This window comes from Pristiophorus japonicus, unplaced genomic scaffold (genome assembly GCF_044704955.1).
Source record: "Pristiophorus japonicus isolate sPriJap1 unplaced genomic scaffold, sPriJap1.hap1 HAP1_SCAFFOLD_416, whole genome shotgun sequence".
NCBI lineage: Eukaryota > Metazoa > Chordata > Chondrichthyes > Pristiophoridae > Pristiophorus > Pristiophorus japonicus.
The window spans coordinates 232,072-251,158 of record NW_027254047.1 but is presented as its reverse complement, the minus strand read 5'-3'; the positions used below and the strand labels follow the sequence as shown (position 1 = coordinate 251,158).

Below are 19,087 nucleotides of genomic sequence, written 5' to 3'. Positions count from 1 at the left end.
CTATTCTGGGAGTAATGCTTAGGAAAGGAGGCTGATGGTTATTATCATAATTGGGCTGGTACCATCCCTGGAAGGCTGTAAGTTTATACCCTGCCGACCTCCATTCTGTTTGCTCCTTCGTTTCTGGCCCCTTAGTTAGGTTTGTCCTATTTGGCACTGTCAACCATTCTACCATTTCTGATTCATTAAAGGGGACAGATCTCAGGGGAATACCCCGTTCGGAGTGGACAGATACATGGGAACATATCCAACAACTCGACAAGTTTCTTTCTTAAGCATACTTATGACTCAGTGCCATAAATACGTTTACGTGCAATTCCCTTCGGTGGTGTGTCTGTACCCCTGGTGTAATCAATAATGTAAAGTAAATCCCTGTCAAGCCCAGCACCATAGTCCATACAGTTCCTTATTCAGTCTTCCTTTTTCTGTTCCTCTGGTTCCTTCTTCCCTTCCTCCTGGTCGGGTGCCCGTTTGCAATGGGATGCGTGGATCCATGTTGGTCTTTCCTTTACCTTGATTGCAGTATTGGTCGCCAGCAAGACCTGGTATGGTCCTTCGAATCTTGGCTGTAAACTGCTTTTTCTTTTAAAAATCTTGATGTAAACGAATTCCCCTGGCTCCAGGTTATGACACTTCCCTTCTGCTGGCTTGACTTGGGTTTCCTTTACCTGTGAATGAAAGCTGGAAATACATTTGGTTAGTGCAATACAATAATTCAACATATTTTCCTCCATTTTGTGGATGTCCATCTGTTTTGCAGTAAATGATGCTGTAAAAGGTAGTCGTTGGGGACGTCCCATAACTATCTCATGCGGTGACAGGCCTGTTGTTCTGTTGGTTGTAGATCGCATTACCATCAAAGCTAAGGGCAGCAGTTCTGTCCATTTCAGTCCAGTGTCATTGCATAGTTTTGCCACCTTATTTTTAAGCATTCCATTATATCTTTCAACAAGTCCAGCTGATTGTGGATGATAACTGCAATGAAAACGTTGATTAATCTGCAAAGCTTTGCACATTTCTCTTATAACAGTTCCCGTGAAATGTGACCCGTTATCACTAGAAAGCTTAGCAGGGATTCCGAAGCGCGGTACAATTTCTTTTAACAAACATTTAGCAATAGTAGTGGCATCGGCCTTTTTACATGGAAAGGCTTCAATCCATCTAGAGAACACATCTACAATAACTAATACATACTTGAATCCCATACACATAGGTAATTCAATAAAATCCATTTGTAAATGTACAAAAGGCCCCACTGGATTTGGGTGGGAGGCAGACTCTACTTTTTCCGTCTTACCCGGATTCATTGTCTGACAGGTAACACAATTTTCACAGATTTGTTTTGCAATTGCCGAAATACCTGGTGCATACCAAGTTGCCAAAATATAATCTGCCAATCCCCCTTTGCCTGCATGTGTGAATGTATGCACACATCGGGCAATCCATGGAAGTAAGGATCTGGGCGCCACCACACGGCCGTCGTGGTGAACCCATATTCCTTCTGGATTTTTATAACATTGATCCTTCGTCCAGGTCACCACCTCCTCCGTACTGGCCTGTGTCTGAAAGGCCAGCACGTCATTAATAGTGGGTGGCGGGTCTGAGCAATTATTTTTCCTTAGTGGGAACAATGACACCTGCATCCCCCCTTTTGACAGAGCTGCTGACTTAGCTGCATTATCAGCTCTGGCATTCCCAAATGCCACCTCATTCGACTGGGCCTGTATGTGCTTGGCATTTGATAATGGCAAGTTTCAAGGGGCATTGAATGGCTCGCAGAAGATTTTCCACTTGTTCTGCATTTTTGATAGTGGTTCCTGAAGAAGTCAGGTACCCGCGAATCTTCCAAATTTGTCCATAGTCATGTGATACCCCAAAAGCATACCTGGAGTCAGTGTAGATATTAACTGTGTCCTTCAGCCAGAATACAGGCTCGAGTTAACGCAAACAATTCGGCTTGTTGGGCTGAAAAGGAGTCTGGAAGAGAGGCTGTTTCGACAACATTAAACTGAGTTACAATTGCATAAGCCGCTCTAGGTTGGCCCCTATCATTTCGTAGGGCTGATCCGTCAACATAGTACACTAGATCAGGGTTACACATTGGTACATCTGTTAGATTGATACGTGGTTTAGTCACTAATTCGGTTACCATTTCACATGAATGGGGTTCGCCGTCGTCTTCCATGGGGAGTAGAGTGGCTGGATTTAAGGTAGTGCATCTTTTGATAAGGTTCGGATTTGATAACAGTTCAACTTCATATTTCATGGTTCTTGCAGAGGTTAGGTGTTAGGTGGCACATTTAGTAAGTAAAATCTCGACAGAGTGTGGGATATACAAAATGGTCTGATGATTTAGAGTTATTGTCTGAGCCTGTTGCATAGCATAATAAGCTGCTGCCAACGAAGGAAGACATCCTGGTAGTCCGCGTCCTACTGGGGCTAGTTGGGTATTGAAATATGCTACTGGTCGCTGCCTGTCCCCATGTAACTGAGTCAAAACAGATTGAGCAAAACCCGACTTGTGATGCACAAATAAGTTGAATAGCTTAGTCTAATCTGGTAATCCCAAGGCGGGTGCTGAAGTGAGGGACTGCTTAAGACTCTGGAAAGCATTCCGGGATACTTCATTCCACATCCTTTGAGCATTGTGAGAATATAGTAGATTCATTCACAGCTCGTAGGTCATGGACAAACCTCCATTTGTGTGGGCTTCTGAACTGGACGAATCTGTGTGTTACACAGACTTCTCATTTATGCTTATAGTGATTCACAGATCACAGAATGTAAAGTACTTGTTTTCTAATCTTATTAAAAAGCTTCCAAACCCAAGATTTTTCCAATACACCCAAAATGTTGATCAAGGAGATCACCTGAAATATATCAAAATCCCAATTCAACTATTGTACTGCCACTCTTTATTAAAAACAAATCCTCTTACTGAGCTAGAAGCTTTTGTACCAAGATTTTACACCAAGGACAATGAGATTGTACTCCCCCAGCCTGCACCTCGAGAGACCCACAAAGGCTTTTAAAAAAAAAGTCATTACAACTTTTAACCACCGGGACCATGTCTCAACAAACCTATCCTTTGTGCATTTCCTAGCTCCGTAACTTCTCATCCGAATAAATCCACACCTGCGCTTCTAACTTAAAATGTCTTAAACTTCCCACATACAGGACAACACTATGAAGGGTTAAAAAACTTCACTTTGTTTGAAAAAGTGGGTGGAGCTAAAACAAACAGGCAGCTCCACAACCTTTCCAAACAGGTTTCCAGACACAAGGAAGAAACACAGAAGCACTCTCATTCAAAGACAAGACATTCACGCACTCTCATTCAAAGACAAGACATTCACAAAAGTCTCTCTCCATTCAATAAAGCTTTTTTTTTTGCTAGCTTTATTTTTTTTTTGAATCCATAAGTCACTATCAGGTTCTCTTTTTTTTTTACATTTGATTTACTTCCTCTGTTAATTTTACATGGGCTTGAAGAATCGGAACCCAGGCCTTTTCTATTACTTTCCTTTTTTTTTCTTCTACCTGGATCTCTGTTTATAAGACACTCCTCTAGACATGTTGTTCTCTCTAAATTAAATGAACCATCGGGTGGAAATGGCCTGTTTTCACCCTTAGTCCACTTTACCGGTTTTTGTTTCTTTGGTCAATTGAAGACTGTCCACAATTCTGGAGCATGACATAGGCTGGTGTGCCTTTTGTGGTGTTTTAACTTGCTCCGGCACCCATTCTGGATGATTAAGATTTTCCACAGTTTCTGATCTCACAATCCTTTCGGCCAACCGAGTTCTCTCCGCCCACTTCTCCTGGCCGTTACGTGGCCTTTCACTGGAGAGGCACTATACCTGTATCCGTTTTACTCACAGGACAGAGAGTATGCATCTCGGTGGAACCTCCAAGAAGTAACTGTCGAAATCTCGACCTCCGAAAAGAATGACTCCGACACTTACAGCTCCGGTGGAAGTTTCTTTAATTCGCTTGCTAGCAAGGGGCAGGTTACATCTCAGTCAAGGGCTAAGTGAACACCTCCGAAATGGTACAGCTTCACAAGATATTTATACAGTAAAACCCAAGTTCTGGCCTCTCCCTGTGTATTGCTCTGTCTCACAGTCAGTGAATACAGATAAAGAGTTAATTACTATATCCTGGTCCTGACATGGTTTACAGATATTTCCTTTTGTCAGGGTTATCAGTTGGCCAGCTGGCCATTACTCCATGAATCATATGTAATGGGCTATCACCTGTCTTGTATTGTGTCAGGATTGTTCAATTTCCTGGTCAGTTTATCATTCACATCAAAAGGATGAGGTCTCTACAAGAGATAGTGGCTGGTGGAATGGAGTACATAGGAAAGGTGGGGTGACATGGAACTGGTGTCGTGTAGACAATAGGAGAGCACCATGGGGGGGGGGTATTTGTCTCAGCATGACTTGTCTCCTAGCTGTCTGATGGCCATCAGCCATCTCAAACCAGGTTTAGCTGTTTATGCAAGCTGACTGCTAAAAAGCAGAAAGTTCTGGGAAGACCAGGACTCCATTTTGATATATATTGCAAGGTGCACACAAATTAGCTTAGATAAAAATACATTTCCTAAGGAGAGGGATGGAATCAGTGTCTAGGGAACGGAGTTTGTGGCAAACACAATTACAAATATCAGGATATTTCACAGGCTATCACGTGCAAAATGTGTGGATGGGTTTGTTAAATTCAATCAGTTCCAAAACTGGGTTAACTGATACAGAAAGTAACGGATTTCAAATCTTATGCAAGACAGTTCAATAAAGGGGTGGTTCAAAGGATTTCAGCTGAGTTTAAAGTGAGACACTGCAGTTAAGTCTACTACAACCACAACTCATGTACTCAAACATAGAAACATAGAAAATAGGTGCAGGAGTAGGCCATTCGGTCTATCGAGCCTGCACCACCATTCAATAAGATCATGGCTGATCATTCACTTCAGTACCCATTTCCTGCTTTCTCTCCATACCGCTTGATCCCTTTAGCCATAAGAGCCAAATCTAACTCCCTCTTGAATATATCCAATGAACTGGCATCAACAACTCAGTGCGGTCAGGAATTGCACAGGTTAACAACTCTCTGAATGAAGAAGTTTCTCCTCATCTCAGTCCTAAATGGCTTACCCCTTATCCTTAGATAAGGTCCCCTGGTTCCAGACTTCCCCAACATCGGGAACATTCTTCCTGCATCTAACCTGTCCAGTCCCGTCAGAATTTTATATGTTTCTATGAGATCCCCTCTCATCCTTCTAAACTCCAGTGAATAAAGGCCCAGTCGATCCAGTCTCTCCTCATATGTCAGTCCTGCCATCCCGGGAATCAGTCTGGTGAACCTTCGCTGCACTCCCTCAATAGCAAGAACGTCCTTCCTCAGATTAGGAGACCAAAACTGAACACAATATTCCAGGTGAGGCCTCACTAAGGCCCTGTACAACTGCAGTAAGACCTCCCTGCTCCTGTACTCAAATCTGCTAGATATGAACGCCCACATACCATTTGCAGCCTTCACCATCTGCTGTACCGCACGCCAACTTTCAATGGCTGATGTACCATGATACCCAGGTCTCGTTGTACCTCCCCTTTCCTAATCTGCCGCCATTTAGATAATATTCTGCCTTCATATTTTTTCCACCAAAGTGGATAAGCTCACATTTATCCACATTATACTGCATCTGCAATGAGTTTGCCCACTCACCTAACCTGTCCAAGTCACCCTGCAGCCTCTTAACGTCCTCCTCACAGCTCACACCACCACCCAGCTTAGTGTCATCTGCAAACTTGGAGATAGTACACTCAATTCCTTCACATAAATCATTAATGTATATTGTAAATAGCTGGGGTCCCAGCACTGAACCACTCCACTAGTCACTGCCTGCCATTCTGAAAAGGACCCGTTTATCCCGACTCTCTCCTTCCTGTCTGCCAACCAGTTCTCTATCCACGTCAGTACATTACCCCCAATACCATGTGCTTTGATTTTGCAAACCAATCTCTTGTGTGGGACCTTGTCAAAAGCCTTTTGAAAGTCCAAATACACCGCATCCACTATCCTGAAAAAATTCTAGAAGATTTGTCAAGCATGATTTCCCTTTCATAAATCCATGCTGACTTGAACTGATCCTGTCACTGCTTTCCAAATGCGCTGTTATTTCATCTTTAATAATTGATTCCAACATTTTTCCCACTACTGATGTCAGGCTAACTGGTCTATAATTACCCGTTTTCTCTCTCCCTCCTTTTTAAAAAAAGTGCCTTACATTAGCAACCCTCCAGCCAATATGAACTGATCCAGAGTCGATAGACGGTTGGAAAATGATCACCAATGCATCCACTATTTCTAGGGCCACTTCCTTAAGTACTCTGGGATGCAGACGATCAGGCCCCGGGAATTTATCGGCCCTCAATCCCATCAATTTCCCTAACACAATTTCCCGCCTAATAAGGATTTCCTTCAGCTCCTCCTTCTCACTAGACCCTCGGTCCACTCGTATTTCCGGAAGGTTATTGGTGTCTTTCTTCGTGAAGACAGAACCAAAGTATTTGTTCAACTGGTCCGCAATTTCTTTGTTCCCCATTATAAATTCACCTGAATCTGACTGCAAGGGACCTACGTTTGTCTTCACTAATCTTTATCTCTTCACATATCTATAGAAGCTTTTGCAGCCAGTTTTTATGTTCCCAGCAAGCTTCTTCTCAAACTCTATTTTCTGCCTCCTAATTAAACCCTTTGTTCTCCTCTGCTGAATTATAAAATTCTCCCAGTCCTCACATTTGCTGCTTAATCTGACCAGTTTATATGCCTCTTCCTTGGATTGAACACCATACTTAATTTACCTTGTTAGCCACGGTTGAGCCACCTTCCCCGTTTTATTTTTACTCCAGACAGGTATGTACAATTGTTGAAGTTCATCCATGTGATCTTTAAATGTTTGCCATTGCCAAGCCACCGTCAGCCCTTTAAGTATCATTCACCAGTCTATTCTAGCCAATTCATGTTTCATACCATCGAAGTTACCTTTCCTAAGTTCAGGACCCTAGTCTCTGAATTAACTGTGTCACTCTTCCTCAAAGGGCCTCGCAAACAAGAGTGCTAATTAGTCCTTTCTTATTACACATCACCCAGTCTAGGATGGACAGCCCTCTAGTTGGTTCCTCGGCATATTGGTCTAGAAAACCATCCGTAAAAGACTCCAGGAAATCCTCCTCCACCAGTTTGGTTAGCCCAATCAATACGCAGATTAAAGTCGCCCATGATAACTGCTGTATCTTTATTGCACGCATCCCTAATTTCTTATTTGATGCTGTCCCCAACCTCACTACTATTGTTTGGTGGTTTGTACATAACTCCCACTAGGGTTTTCTGCCCTTTGGTATTCCGTAGTTCCATCCATACTGATTCCACATCATCCAAGCTAATGTCCTTTCTTACTATTGCGCTAATTTCCTCTTTCGCCAGCAACGCCACCCCACCTCCTTTTCCATTCTGTCTATCCTTCCTGAATGTTGAATACCCCTGGATGTTGAGTTCCCAGCCTTGATCACCCTGGAGCCATGTCTCTGTGATGCTAATTACATCATATCCGTTAACAGCTATCTGTGCAGTTAATTCCTCCAGCTTATTACGAATACTCTTCGCATTGAGGCACAGAGCCTTCAGGTTTGTCTATTTAACACACTTTGCCCCTTTAGAATTTTGCTGTAATGTGGCCCTTTTTTGCTTTTTGTCTTGGGTTTCTCTGCCCTCACTTTTACTTTTCTTCTTTCTACTTCTGCATTCTACTCCGTTCATCTACACTCACTGATTCCTGGTATTGTTGTTGATGTAAAAAATTCTAAATGCACTCTCAACAGCACTTATTACAATTGTTGACATTTACAATGGGTTTGCTTCTGCCCCCATTCTACTTCCCTCTGTCTCCCTGCGTAGGTTCCCATCCCCCTGCCATATTAGTCTAACCCCTCCCCAACAGCACTAGCAAACACTCCCCCTAGGACATTGGTTCCGGTCCCTTCCATGTGCAGATCAATTGTACTGGTCCCACCTCCCCCAGAACTGGTTCCAATATACCAGGAATTTGAATCCCTCCCTTCTGCACCACTGCTCAAGCCACGTAGTCATCTGAGCTATCCTGTGCTTCCTACTCTGACTAGCATGTGGCATTGATAGCAATCCTGAGATTACTACTTTTGAGGTCCTACTTTTTAATTTAGCTCCTAGCTCCACAAATTCGTCTTGTTGGACCTCAAACAGAACAAGTCTGGGATTTGATATGATAGAAGGCACACTAGGTGAGAAGTGACAGAAGTTAGATTAAGAAAAAGCACTAAAATGGAACATCAATTGGTCTCCTGTGATCACGGAACAATCAAATATTCGAAACACTGTGTTTGAAACACAGATAATTTATTCAATATTTAGACAGGGTTTTAAATTCCAGTTCAGGTATAGGGGTTATTAAGTTCATCATAAACAAACAAGAGCTGCCAGAATGAATATGTTTCAGTCTCCAATGAAATCACAGTAAATCCTGTTCTATTCACAAATGCAGCCTTTCTCCTCAGCCAATTTAAAACTGAGATGAGGAGGAATTTCTTTTCTCAGAGGGTTGTAAATCTGTGGAATTCTCAGCCCCAGAGAGCAGTGGAGGCTGGTTCATTGAATATATTTAAGGCTGAGGTAGACAGATTTTTGAGCGATAAGGGAGTAAAGGGCTCTGGGGAGTGGGCAGGGAAGTGGAGCTGACTCTGTGATCAGATCAGCCATGATCTTATTGAATGGGGAGCAGGCCCGGGGGTCCGGGTGGCCCTCTCCTGCTCCAATTTCTCATGGTCTTATGTACCCAGCATGCCCCGCGGGGGAGAATGTGCCGCACCCAGACAACAGGAGCTCAGTGCGCAGGCGCGGGTCCTGGGGGGGAGGGGGAAGGGGGGAGGGGCTTTGGAGCATGTGCGGCGCAGGTACTGGTGGAGGCAACATGTTTTAAACAGGCTCTTCAGAAGTGTCCTTTTTAGCGGGACGGAGCGGAGTAATGAACCAGCGGGGAGCCGGGGAGGCTTCATAAACAACCGGTGCCCACCGCAAGTCCGAAATAATAACCGGAATATCGGCGGTTGCAGCTTCGGGGTTTTTCCCGGTCACAGGCCCACGTCATTTTTGTGTAGGAAGTCAGGTTCAACGGTCCGCCATCGATATTCAGTGAGTAGCAAAGTGCACGCGCGGCCATGTTGGTGCAGGAACAAAGTGAATGATGTCAGTGTCTGGAACTGAACCCAGCCAGAGTCAGCACCTTCAGAGGAGGGGAACCAGTGAGTGTAGAACTGAACCCAGCCAAAATCGGTGGTGAAAACTGGGAGTGGAGGGGAAACTGTCTAGAACATAAGAAATAGGAGCAGGTGTAGGCCATTTGGCCCCTTGAGCCTGCTCCCCATTCAATAAGGTCATGGCTGATCCGATCATGGATTAGGTTCCAATTCCCCGTTCGCTCCCCATAACCCTTTACTCCCTTATCGCTCAAAAATGTGCCTATCTTCACCTTAATTATGTGTAACTCTCCATCTTAATAAAGAATTCTACCATATTATGGTCACTCATCCCCAAGGGGCCTCGCACAACAAGATTGCTAATTAATCCTTTCTCATTACACATCACCCAGTCTAGGATGGCCAGCCCTCGCGTTGGTTCCTCGACATATTGGTCTATAAAACCATCTGTAAAAGACTCCAGGCAATCCTCCTCCACCGCATTGCTACCAGTTTAGCCTAATCAATATGTAGATTAAAGTCGCCCATGATAACTGTATTGCACGTACCTTTATTGCACGCATCCCCAATTTCTTGTTTGATGCTGTCCCCAACCTCACTACTACTGTTTGGTGGTCTGTACATAACTCCCACTAGCGTTTTCTGCCCTTTGGTATTCCGTAGCTCCATCCATACTGATTCCACATCATCCAAGCTAATGTCCTTCCTTACTATTGCGTTCATTTCCTCTTTAACCAGCAATGCCACCCTGCCTCCTTTTCCATTCTGTCTATCCTTCCTGAATGTTGAATACCCCTGAATGTTGAGTTCCCAGCCTTGGTCACCCTGGAGCCATGTCGCTGTGATACCAATTACATCATATCCGTTAACTGCTATCTGTGCAGTTAATTCATCCACCTTATTCCGAATACTCCTCGCATTGAGGCACAGAGCCTTCAGGCTTGTCTTTTTAACACACTTTGTCCCTTTAGAATTTTGCTGTAATTTGGCCCTACACTTTAACAGTACAACACTTTAATCTACTTTCCCAGTCCACTTTTGCCCAATCTGCCCTCATACCTTTGTAGTCTCCATATTTAAGCTTAGAACGCTGGTTTGAAATCCAAATATCTCGCTCTCCATCTGAATTTGAAATTCAACCATGCTATGATCACTCATTCCAAGGGGTTCCTTTATTCAGAGATTGTTTATTAATCCTATCTCATTCCACAGGACCAGATCTAAGATAGCCAGCACTTCAGAGGAGGAGAGGGAAAGGAAACCAATTATTGTACAATTAAACCCAGCCAGAGTCAGCACTATCAGGGAAGGAAGAGGGAGGGGAACCAGTGAGTGTAGAACTGAACCCAGCCAGAGTCAGCACCATCAGGAGAGCAGAGAGTGGGGAACGTGTGATTGAAGAACTGAACCCAGCCAGAGTCACCACCATCAGGGGAGGGAGAGGGAGGGGAACCAGTGAGTGCAGAACTGAACTCGGCCAGATCCATCTCATTCAGGAGAGCATAGGGAGGGGAACCAGTGAGTGCAGAATCGAATCCAGCCACAGTCAGCACCTTTAGGGGAGCAGAGGGTGTGGAACGTGTGATTGAAGAACTGAACCCAGCCACTGTCTGCACCATCAGGGGAGGGGAGGGAGGGGAACCAGTGAATGTAGAACTGAACCCAGCCAGAGTTAGCATAAGAACATAAGAAATAATAGCAGGAGTAGGCCATACGGCCCCTCGAGTCTGATCCACCATTTAATACGATCATGGTTGAGCCAATCATGGACTAGGTCCACTTCTCTGCCTGCTCCCCCTAACCCCTTATTCCCTTATCGATTAAGAAATTGTCTATCTCTGTCTTAAATTTATTCAATGAGCCAGCTTCCACAGCTCTCTGAGGCAGCAAATTGCACAGATTTACAACCCTTTGAGGGAAGACATTCCTCCTCATCTCAGTTTTAAATGGGCGGCTCCTTATTCTAAGATTATGCCCCCTAGTTCTAGTCTCCCCTATCAGTGGAAACATCCTCTCTGCATCCACCTTGTCAAGCCCCCTCATAATCTTATACGTTTTGATAAAATCACCTCTCATTCGTCTGCATTCCAATGAGTAGAGGCCCAACCTACTCAACCTTTCCTCATAAGTCAACCCCCTCATCTCCGGAATCAATCTAGTGAACCTTCTCTGAACTGCCTCCAAAGCAAGTATCTCCTTTCTTAGATATGGAAACCAAAACTGTATGCAGTATTCGAGGTGTGGCCTCACCAATACCCCGTATAACTGTAGCAAGACATCCCTGCTTTTATACAACATCGCCTTTGCAATAAAGGCCAAGATTTCATTGGCCTTCCTGTTTAGTTGCTGTACCTGCATACTAACCTTTTGTGTTTCATGCAGCAGGACCCCCCAGGTCCCGCTGTACTGCAAATTTTTCTCCATTTAAATAATAACATGCTCTTCGAATTTTTTTCTGGCAAACTGCATAACCTCACACTTTCCAACATTATACTCCATCTGCCAAATTTTTGCCCACTCACTTAGCCTGTCTATGTCGTTTTGCAGGTTTTTTGTGTCCTCCTCGCACATTGCATTTCCTCCCATCTGGGCTACATTACACTCGGTCCCTCCATCCAATTCATTAATCTAGATTGTAAATAGTTGGGGGCCCAACACTGATTCCTGCAGCACCCCACTAGTTACTGATTGCCAACCCGAGAATTTATCCCGACTCTCTCTTTTCTGTTAATTAACCAATCCTCTATCCATACGAATATATTACCCCCTACCCCGTGAACTTTTATCTTGTGCGGTAACCTTTTATGTGGCACCTTGTCAAATACCTTCTGGAAGTCCAAATACACCACATCCACTAGTTCCCCTTCATCTACCCTCTTCCTCAAAGCCAGAGTCAGCACTTTTAGGGGAAGAGAGGGAGGGAAACCAGTGAATGTGGATCTGGGCCCAGCCAGAGTCAGCACCTTCAGGGGTGGAGAGGGAGGAGAACCAGTGAGTGTAGAACTGAACCCAGCCAGAATTGGTGGTGAAAACTGGGAGTGGAGGAGAAACAGTCGAGAAATGTGCGATGGGTTTGGATTTCAGCACAGCAGGAGGGACAATGTGTGGGATAGGGATTTACAGCTTTGGAAGAACAAGAGGGGAAAGAATGTTCCATGGAAACTAGATGTGTCTATCCTGAATTTCTGTCTTGTACTGACAGTGATGAGTTTTGTTATCTCCTTTTACAGAATATTAGAAGGGGAGATTTTCAGACAGGAAACACAAACCAAACATCACGTCAAGATCTGACACAGTCAATCGATTCATCAGGACCTGAATAACATCGGCCTTTGAAAGTGGAAGGAGGAATGTTTGCCTGTTCTGCCTGTGGGAAAAGATTTCAAATATCAGTGTGACTGGAAAAGCACTGAGACACACACACCCGAGTGAGTGTTCCAGTGCACTGCCTGTGGAAAGAGCTTTAACCAATTACACAGCCTGAAAAAACATCGCACCATTCACAGCGCGAAGAAACTGTAAACGTGTTGTGTGCGTGGGCGAGGCTTCAACCCATCGTCCAACCATGGAGAGTCACAAGGATACCCGCACCATGGAGAAACCGTGGAAATGTGGTGACTGTGGGAAGGGATTCAGATCACCGTCTCAGCTGGAAATTCATCGACGCAATCACACTGGGGAGAGGCCGTTCACTTGCTCCGAGTGTGGGAAGGGATTCACTGGGTCATCCCAACTTGTAGCTCACCGGCGACTTCACACTGGGGAGAGACCGTTCACCTGCTCTGAGTGTGGGAAGGGATTCACTCGATCATCCCACCTGCTGATACACCGGCGAGTTCACACTGGGGAGAGGCCATTCACCTGCTCTGAGTGTGGGAAGGAATTCACTTTTTCATCCAACCTGCTGATACACCAGCGAGTTCACACTGGGGAGAGGCCATTCACCTGCTCTGAGTGTGGGAAGGGATTCACTACGTCAACCAACCGATTGACGCACCAGCGACTTCACACTGGGGAGAGGCCGTTTGCCTGCTCTGAGTGTGGGAAGGGATTCAATCAGTCACAGGACCTTGTAAATCACCAGCGAGTTCACACTGGGGAGAGGCCGTTCATCTGCTCTGAGTGTGGGAAGGGATTCAATCAGTCATACGACCTTGTAAATCACCAGCGAGTTCACACTGGGGAGAGGCCGTTCACCTGCTCTGAGTGTGGGAAGGGATTCACTCGATCATACAACCTGCTGATACACCAGCGAGTTCACACTGGGGAGAGGCCGTTCACCTGCTCAGAGTGTGGGAAGGGATTCATTCGATCATCTGACCTGCTGACACACCAGCGAGTTCACACTGGGGAGAGGCCATTCACCTGCTCAGAGTGTGGGAAGGGATTCACTCTGTCATCCACCCTGCTGACACACCAGCGAGTTCACACTGGGGAGAGGCCATTCACCTGCTCAGAGTGTGGGAAGGGATTCACTCAGTCATCCCACCTGCTGACACACCAGCGAGTTCACAAGTGACTGCAGCAGTTGGAATCTGCTGTTATTGCTGCTGTTAATCACATCCCGACTGAACCATGTTCATTGTGACAGTTAGAGTTTGTTTCTGCTGATGTTCACAACCCTATAACTGGGCTGGACTTTAATATTCTGGATATATTGCTGATTGTGTTCTCAGGGCTGCAGTGTCCATTTAAGAAACGCTGTGTGTAATCTTTCCCCTTAATTCAGCAACTCTCAACAGAAAGTTAGTTTGCAATAAAATTATGAACTTTTACTTTAATCCTAAATTGATCTTTGGTACAAAATCTGCAATCGTGTGTGAAAGTTTCTACTGAATAAAATGTCCAATTAGAAAGAGCTTGCTGACAATGCTTACTGACATGCACATTACACACAGTGGCCCCTCCATTATCCACCAGAAAGAAGGGGAATGGGAATTGGTGGGGAATCCGTGTCCCCAAATGTTGCCCCTCCCATCTGGTGTAGCAATCCCCTCGGCACGGGAATAGAGACCACTCCAGACTAAAACTGTGCGCAGTACTCCAGGTGTGGTCTTACCAATGTCCTGTACAGTTGCAGCAGGACTTCCCTATTTTTATACTCATTCCCCTTGCAATAAAGGCCAGCATTCCATTTGCCTTCCTGATTACTTGCTGTACCTGCATATTACCTTTTTGTGTTTCATGTACAAAAACCCCCAGATCCATCTGTACATAGAAAATAGATGCAGGAGTAGGCCATTCGGCCCTTCGAGCCCGCACCACCATTCAATAAGATCGTGGCTGATCATTCACCTCAGTACCCCTTTCCTGCTTTCTCTCCATACCCCTTGATCCCTTCAGCTGCAAGGGCCTTATCTGACTCCCCCTTGAATATATCCAATGAACTGGCATCAACAACTCTCTGCGGTAGGGAATTCCACAGGTTAACAACTCTCTGAGTGAAGTTTCTCCTCATCTCAGTCCTAAATGGCTTAGCCTTTATCCTTAGACTATGTCCCCTGGTTCTGGACTTCACCAATATTGGGAACATTCTTTCTGCATCTAACCTGTCCAGTCCTGTCAGAATTTTATATGTTTCTGTGAGATCCCCTCTCATCCTTCTAAACTCCAGTGAATACAGGTCCAGTTGATCCAGTCTCTCCTCATATGTCAGTCCTGCCATGCCAGGAATCAGTCTGGTGAACCTTCGCTGCACTCCCTCAATAGCAAGAACGTCCTTCCTCAGATTAGGAGACCAAAACTGAACACAATATTCCAGGTGGGACCTCATTAAGGCCCTGTACAACTGCAGTAAGACCTCCCTGCTCCTATACTCAAATCTCCTCGCCATGAAGGCCAACATACCATTTGTCTTCACCGCCTGCTGATCCTGAATGCCAACTTTCAATGATTGTTGAACCATGACACCCAGGTCTCGCTGCACCTCCTCTTTTCCTAATCTGCCGCCATTCAGATAATATTCTGCCTTCGTGTTTTTGCCACCAAAGTGGATAACCTCACATTTATGCACATTATACTGCAACTGCCAGGCGTTTGCCCACTCACCTAACCTGTCCAAGTCACCCTGCAGTCTTTTAGCGTCCTCCTCACAGCTCACACTGCCACCCAGTTTAGTGTCACCTGCAAACTTGGAGATATTACACTCAATTTCCTCATCCAAATCATTAATGTATATTGTAAATAGCTGGCGTCCCAGCACTGAGCTCTGCGATACCCCACTAGTCACTGCCTGCCATTCTGAATAGGACCCGTTTATCCTGACTCTGCTTCCTGTCTGCCAACCAGTTCTCTATCCACATCAGTACATTACCCCCAATACCATGTGCTTTAATTTTGCACACCAATCACTTGTGTGGCACCTTCTCAAAAGCCTTTTGAAAGTCCAAATACACCACATCCACTGGTTCTCCCTTGTCCATTCTACCAGTAACATCCTCAAAAAATTCTCGAAGATTGAACAAGCAGGATTTCCCTTTCATAAATCCATGCTGATTTGGGCCGATCCCATCACTGCTTTCCAAATGTGCTGCTATTTCAATTTTAATAATTGAATCCAACATTTTCCCCACTACTTATGTCAGGCTAACCGGTCTATAATTACTCATTTTATCTCTCCCTCCTTTCTTAAAAAGTGGTGTTACATTGGCTCCGTCCAGTCCACAGGAACTGATGCAGATTTGATAGACTATTGGAAAATGATCACCAATGCATCCACTATTTCTCGGGCTACTTCCTTAAGTACTCTCGGATGCAGACTATCAGGCCCCGAGAATTTATCAGCCTTCAATCCCATCATTTTCCCTAACACCATTTCCCACCTAATAAGGATTTCCTTCAGTTCCTCCTTCTCACTAGACCCTCGGTCCCCTAATATTTCCGGAAGATCATTTGCGTCTTCCTTCGTGAAGACAGAACCAAAGTACTTGTTTAACTGGCCCGCCATTTCTTTGTTCCCCATTATAAATTCACCTGAATGTGAGTGCAAGGGACCTACGTTTGTTTTCACTAATCTTTTTCTCTTCTCTTATCTATAGAAGCTTTTGCAGTCTTTTTATGTTTCCTGCAAGCTAGCTCTCATACTCTTTTTTTTTCAGATGTTGCCTGACCTGCTGAGATTTCCAGCAGTTTGTTATTATTTCAGATTTCAGCGTCTGCAGTATTCGCTTTTGTATTAAGAAAGAAAGACTTGCATTGACATAGCGCCTTTCATGTCCACCAAACGTATCAAACACTTTACAGCCAATGAAGTACTTTTGGAGTGTAGTCACTCCAATGTGGGAAATGCGGCAGCCAATTTGAACACAGCAAGCTCCCACAAACAGCAATGTGATAAATGTCCGGATATGCTGTCTGTGTTATATTGGAAGATCGGGATATGTTATGGCAGGTCGGGACCATAAAAGGAGCAGCGTGCGGCCCAGGGAGCAGCGTGGAGGCATGCAGCTTCAGGGAGCAGCGCAAGCTGTGAAGGCAGCAAAGAGTGATGTCATCAAGGTCCAGGTTGATGATTGGACCCTGGGTCGGTGCAGCAGGAGCAGCGAGGTCGGGGCGAAGAAGCGGCGAGAGACTGTGGAGGGACGTGATTGGGGCCCAGGAGAGGTGTGAGTTCAGGGGCAGCACGGGCCAGCCCACACTGCGATATGTGTGCGTACTAGGTCCATGCAGCAAAGCTGATCTGCAGTCGTCCTGCTTAATCCTTGCCACTAGACCAAGACCTAGCTCTGTCAAGCCTGTGTGGTGGCTGGTGTGCAACAGCCACCACACGTTAAAAAAATCCACGCACAGGCATCTTCCTCCCTTCAGGATGTAGTTCTGGAAATGGAATATTAGGTCCTTTATTGAAACACCTGTGAACTCATCCTTTTTTGGTGTGGAAGCAATTCATCCTCGTTTCGAGGGATTGCCTATGATGATGATTTCTCCGCTCCTAATTAAAACCTTTGTCCTCCTCTACTGAGTTCGAAATTTCTCCCAGTCCTCAGGTGTGCTGCTTTTTCTGTCTAATTTATATGCCTCTTCTTTGGATTTAACACTATCCCTAATTTCCCTTGTTATCCACGGCTGAGCCACCTTTCCCATTTTATTTTTACGCTACCAATTTGGTTAGCCCAATCTATATGTAGATTAAAGTCACCCATGATAACTGCTGTACCTTTATTGCACGCATCCCTAATTTCCTGTTTGATGCCATACCCAACTTCCCTACTACTGTTTGGTGGTCTGTACACAAGTCCCACTAGCGTTTTCTGCCCTTTGATGTTCTGTAGCTCCACCCATACAGATTCCACATCATCCAAGCTAATATCCTTCCTTACTATTGTGTTAATCTCCTCTTTAACCAGCAACGCTACCCCACCTCCTTTTCCTTTCTGTCTAACCTTCCTGAATATTGAATACCCCTGGATGTTGAGTTCCCAGCTTTGGTCACCCTGGAGCCATGTCTCCGTAATCCCAATTACATCATATCCGTTAACAGCTATCTGCGCCTTATTATGAATCTTCCTCACATTGAGACACAGAGTCTTCAGGCTTGTTTTTTTTTAAACACTCTTTGTGCTTTTAGAATTATGTTGTAATGTGACCCTTTTTGATTTTTGCCTTTGATTTCTCTGCCCTCCACTTTTCCTTATCTCCTTTCTACCTTTTGCTTCTGCCCCCATTTTACTTCCCTTTGTCTCCCTGCATAGATTCCCATCCCCCTGCTGTATTAGTTTAAACTCTCCCCAACAGCACTAGCAAACACTCCCCCTAGGACATCGGTTCTGGTCCTGCCCAGGTGCAGACCGGTTGTATTGGTCCCACCTCCCACAGAACCAGTTCCAATGTCCCAGGAATTTGAATCCCTCTCTCTTGCACCATTCCTCAAGAAACATATTCATCTTAACTATCCTGCTATTTCTACTCTGACTAGCACGTGGCACTGGTAGAAATCCTGAGATTACTACCTTTGAGGTCCTACTTTTTAATTTAACTCCCTAAATTCAGCTTGTTGGATCTCATCCCATTTTTTACCTATATCGTTGGTATCTCATTATCCTATCTATATCACTTTGTAGATTCTTTGCACCCTCCTTACAACTTGGTTTCCCACCTATCTTTGTATCATCAGCAAATTTGACTGTGTTACACTTGGTTCCTTCATCCAAGTCATTAATATAAATTGTAAATAGTTGAGGTCCCAGCACTGATCCCTGCGGCACCCCACTTGTTACAGTTTGCCAACCGGAAAATGACCCATTTATCCCGACTCTCTGTTTTCTGTTACTTAGCCAATCCTCCATCCATTTTGATATATTACCCCCAACCCCGTGAGCTCTTAGCTTGTGTAGTAACCTTATCGAATGCTTTCTGGAAATGCAAATGTACAACTTCAACTGGTATTCCTTTATGCACTCTGCTCATTACATCCCCAAACAACTCCAGCAAATTTGTCAACCATGATTTCCCTTTCATAAAACCATGCTGACTCTGCTTGACTGCAACATGATTTTCTAAATGTCCTGCTACTAATTCCTTAATGATGCATTCCAGTATTTTCCCAATGACCAATGGTAGGCTAACTGGTCTATGGTTTCCTCTGCCTGCCTCCTTACTTGAATAGGGGTGTTACATTTGCAGTTTTCCAGTCTGCTGGGACCTCTCCAGAATTCAGCTAATTTTAGTAGATTACAACCAGTACATCCACTATCTCTGCAGCTACTTCTTTTAAGACCTTAGGATGCATGCCATCTGGGGGATTTGTCCACCTTTAGTCCCATTTGTTTGCTAAGTACTTTATCTCTAGTGATAGT

At 44.8% G+C, this 19,087-nt stretch overlaps 3 protein-coding genes across 3 annotated transcripts in view; 2 read left to right on the top strand and 1 right to left on the bottom strand.

Moving 5' to 3' along the window:
• LOC139250703 (zinc finger protein 432-like) overlaps positions 1–14,149 on the top strand; it is a 32,346-nt gene extending 18,197 nt beyond the window's left edge. Inside the window, exon 2 of the mRNA XM_070873081.1 lies at positions 12,524–14,149. Within this exon, the coding sequence (XP_070729182.1) occupies positions 12,859–13,812 (954 nt within the window). The 5' untranslated portion in view covers positions 12,524–12,858 and the 3' untranslated portion in view covers positions 13,813–14,149. The remainder of the gene's footprint in view (positions 1–12,523) is intronic.
• LOC139250704 (zinc finger protein 432-like) overlaps positions 1–19,087 on the bottom strand; it is a 384,699-nt gene that overhangs the window by 167,350 nt on the left and 198,262 nt on the right. The gene's annotated exons all lie outside the window — the stretch shown is intronic.
• LOC139250702 (zinc finger protein 432-like) overlaps positions 1–19,087 on the top strand; it is a 151,130-nt gene that overhangs the window by 18,196 nt on the left and 113,847 nt on the right. The window lies entirely within an intron of this gene.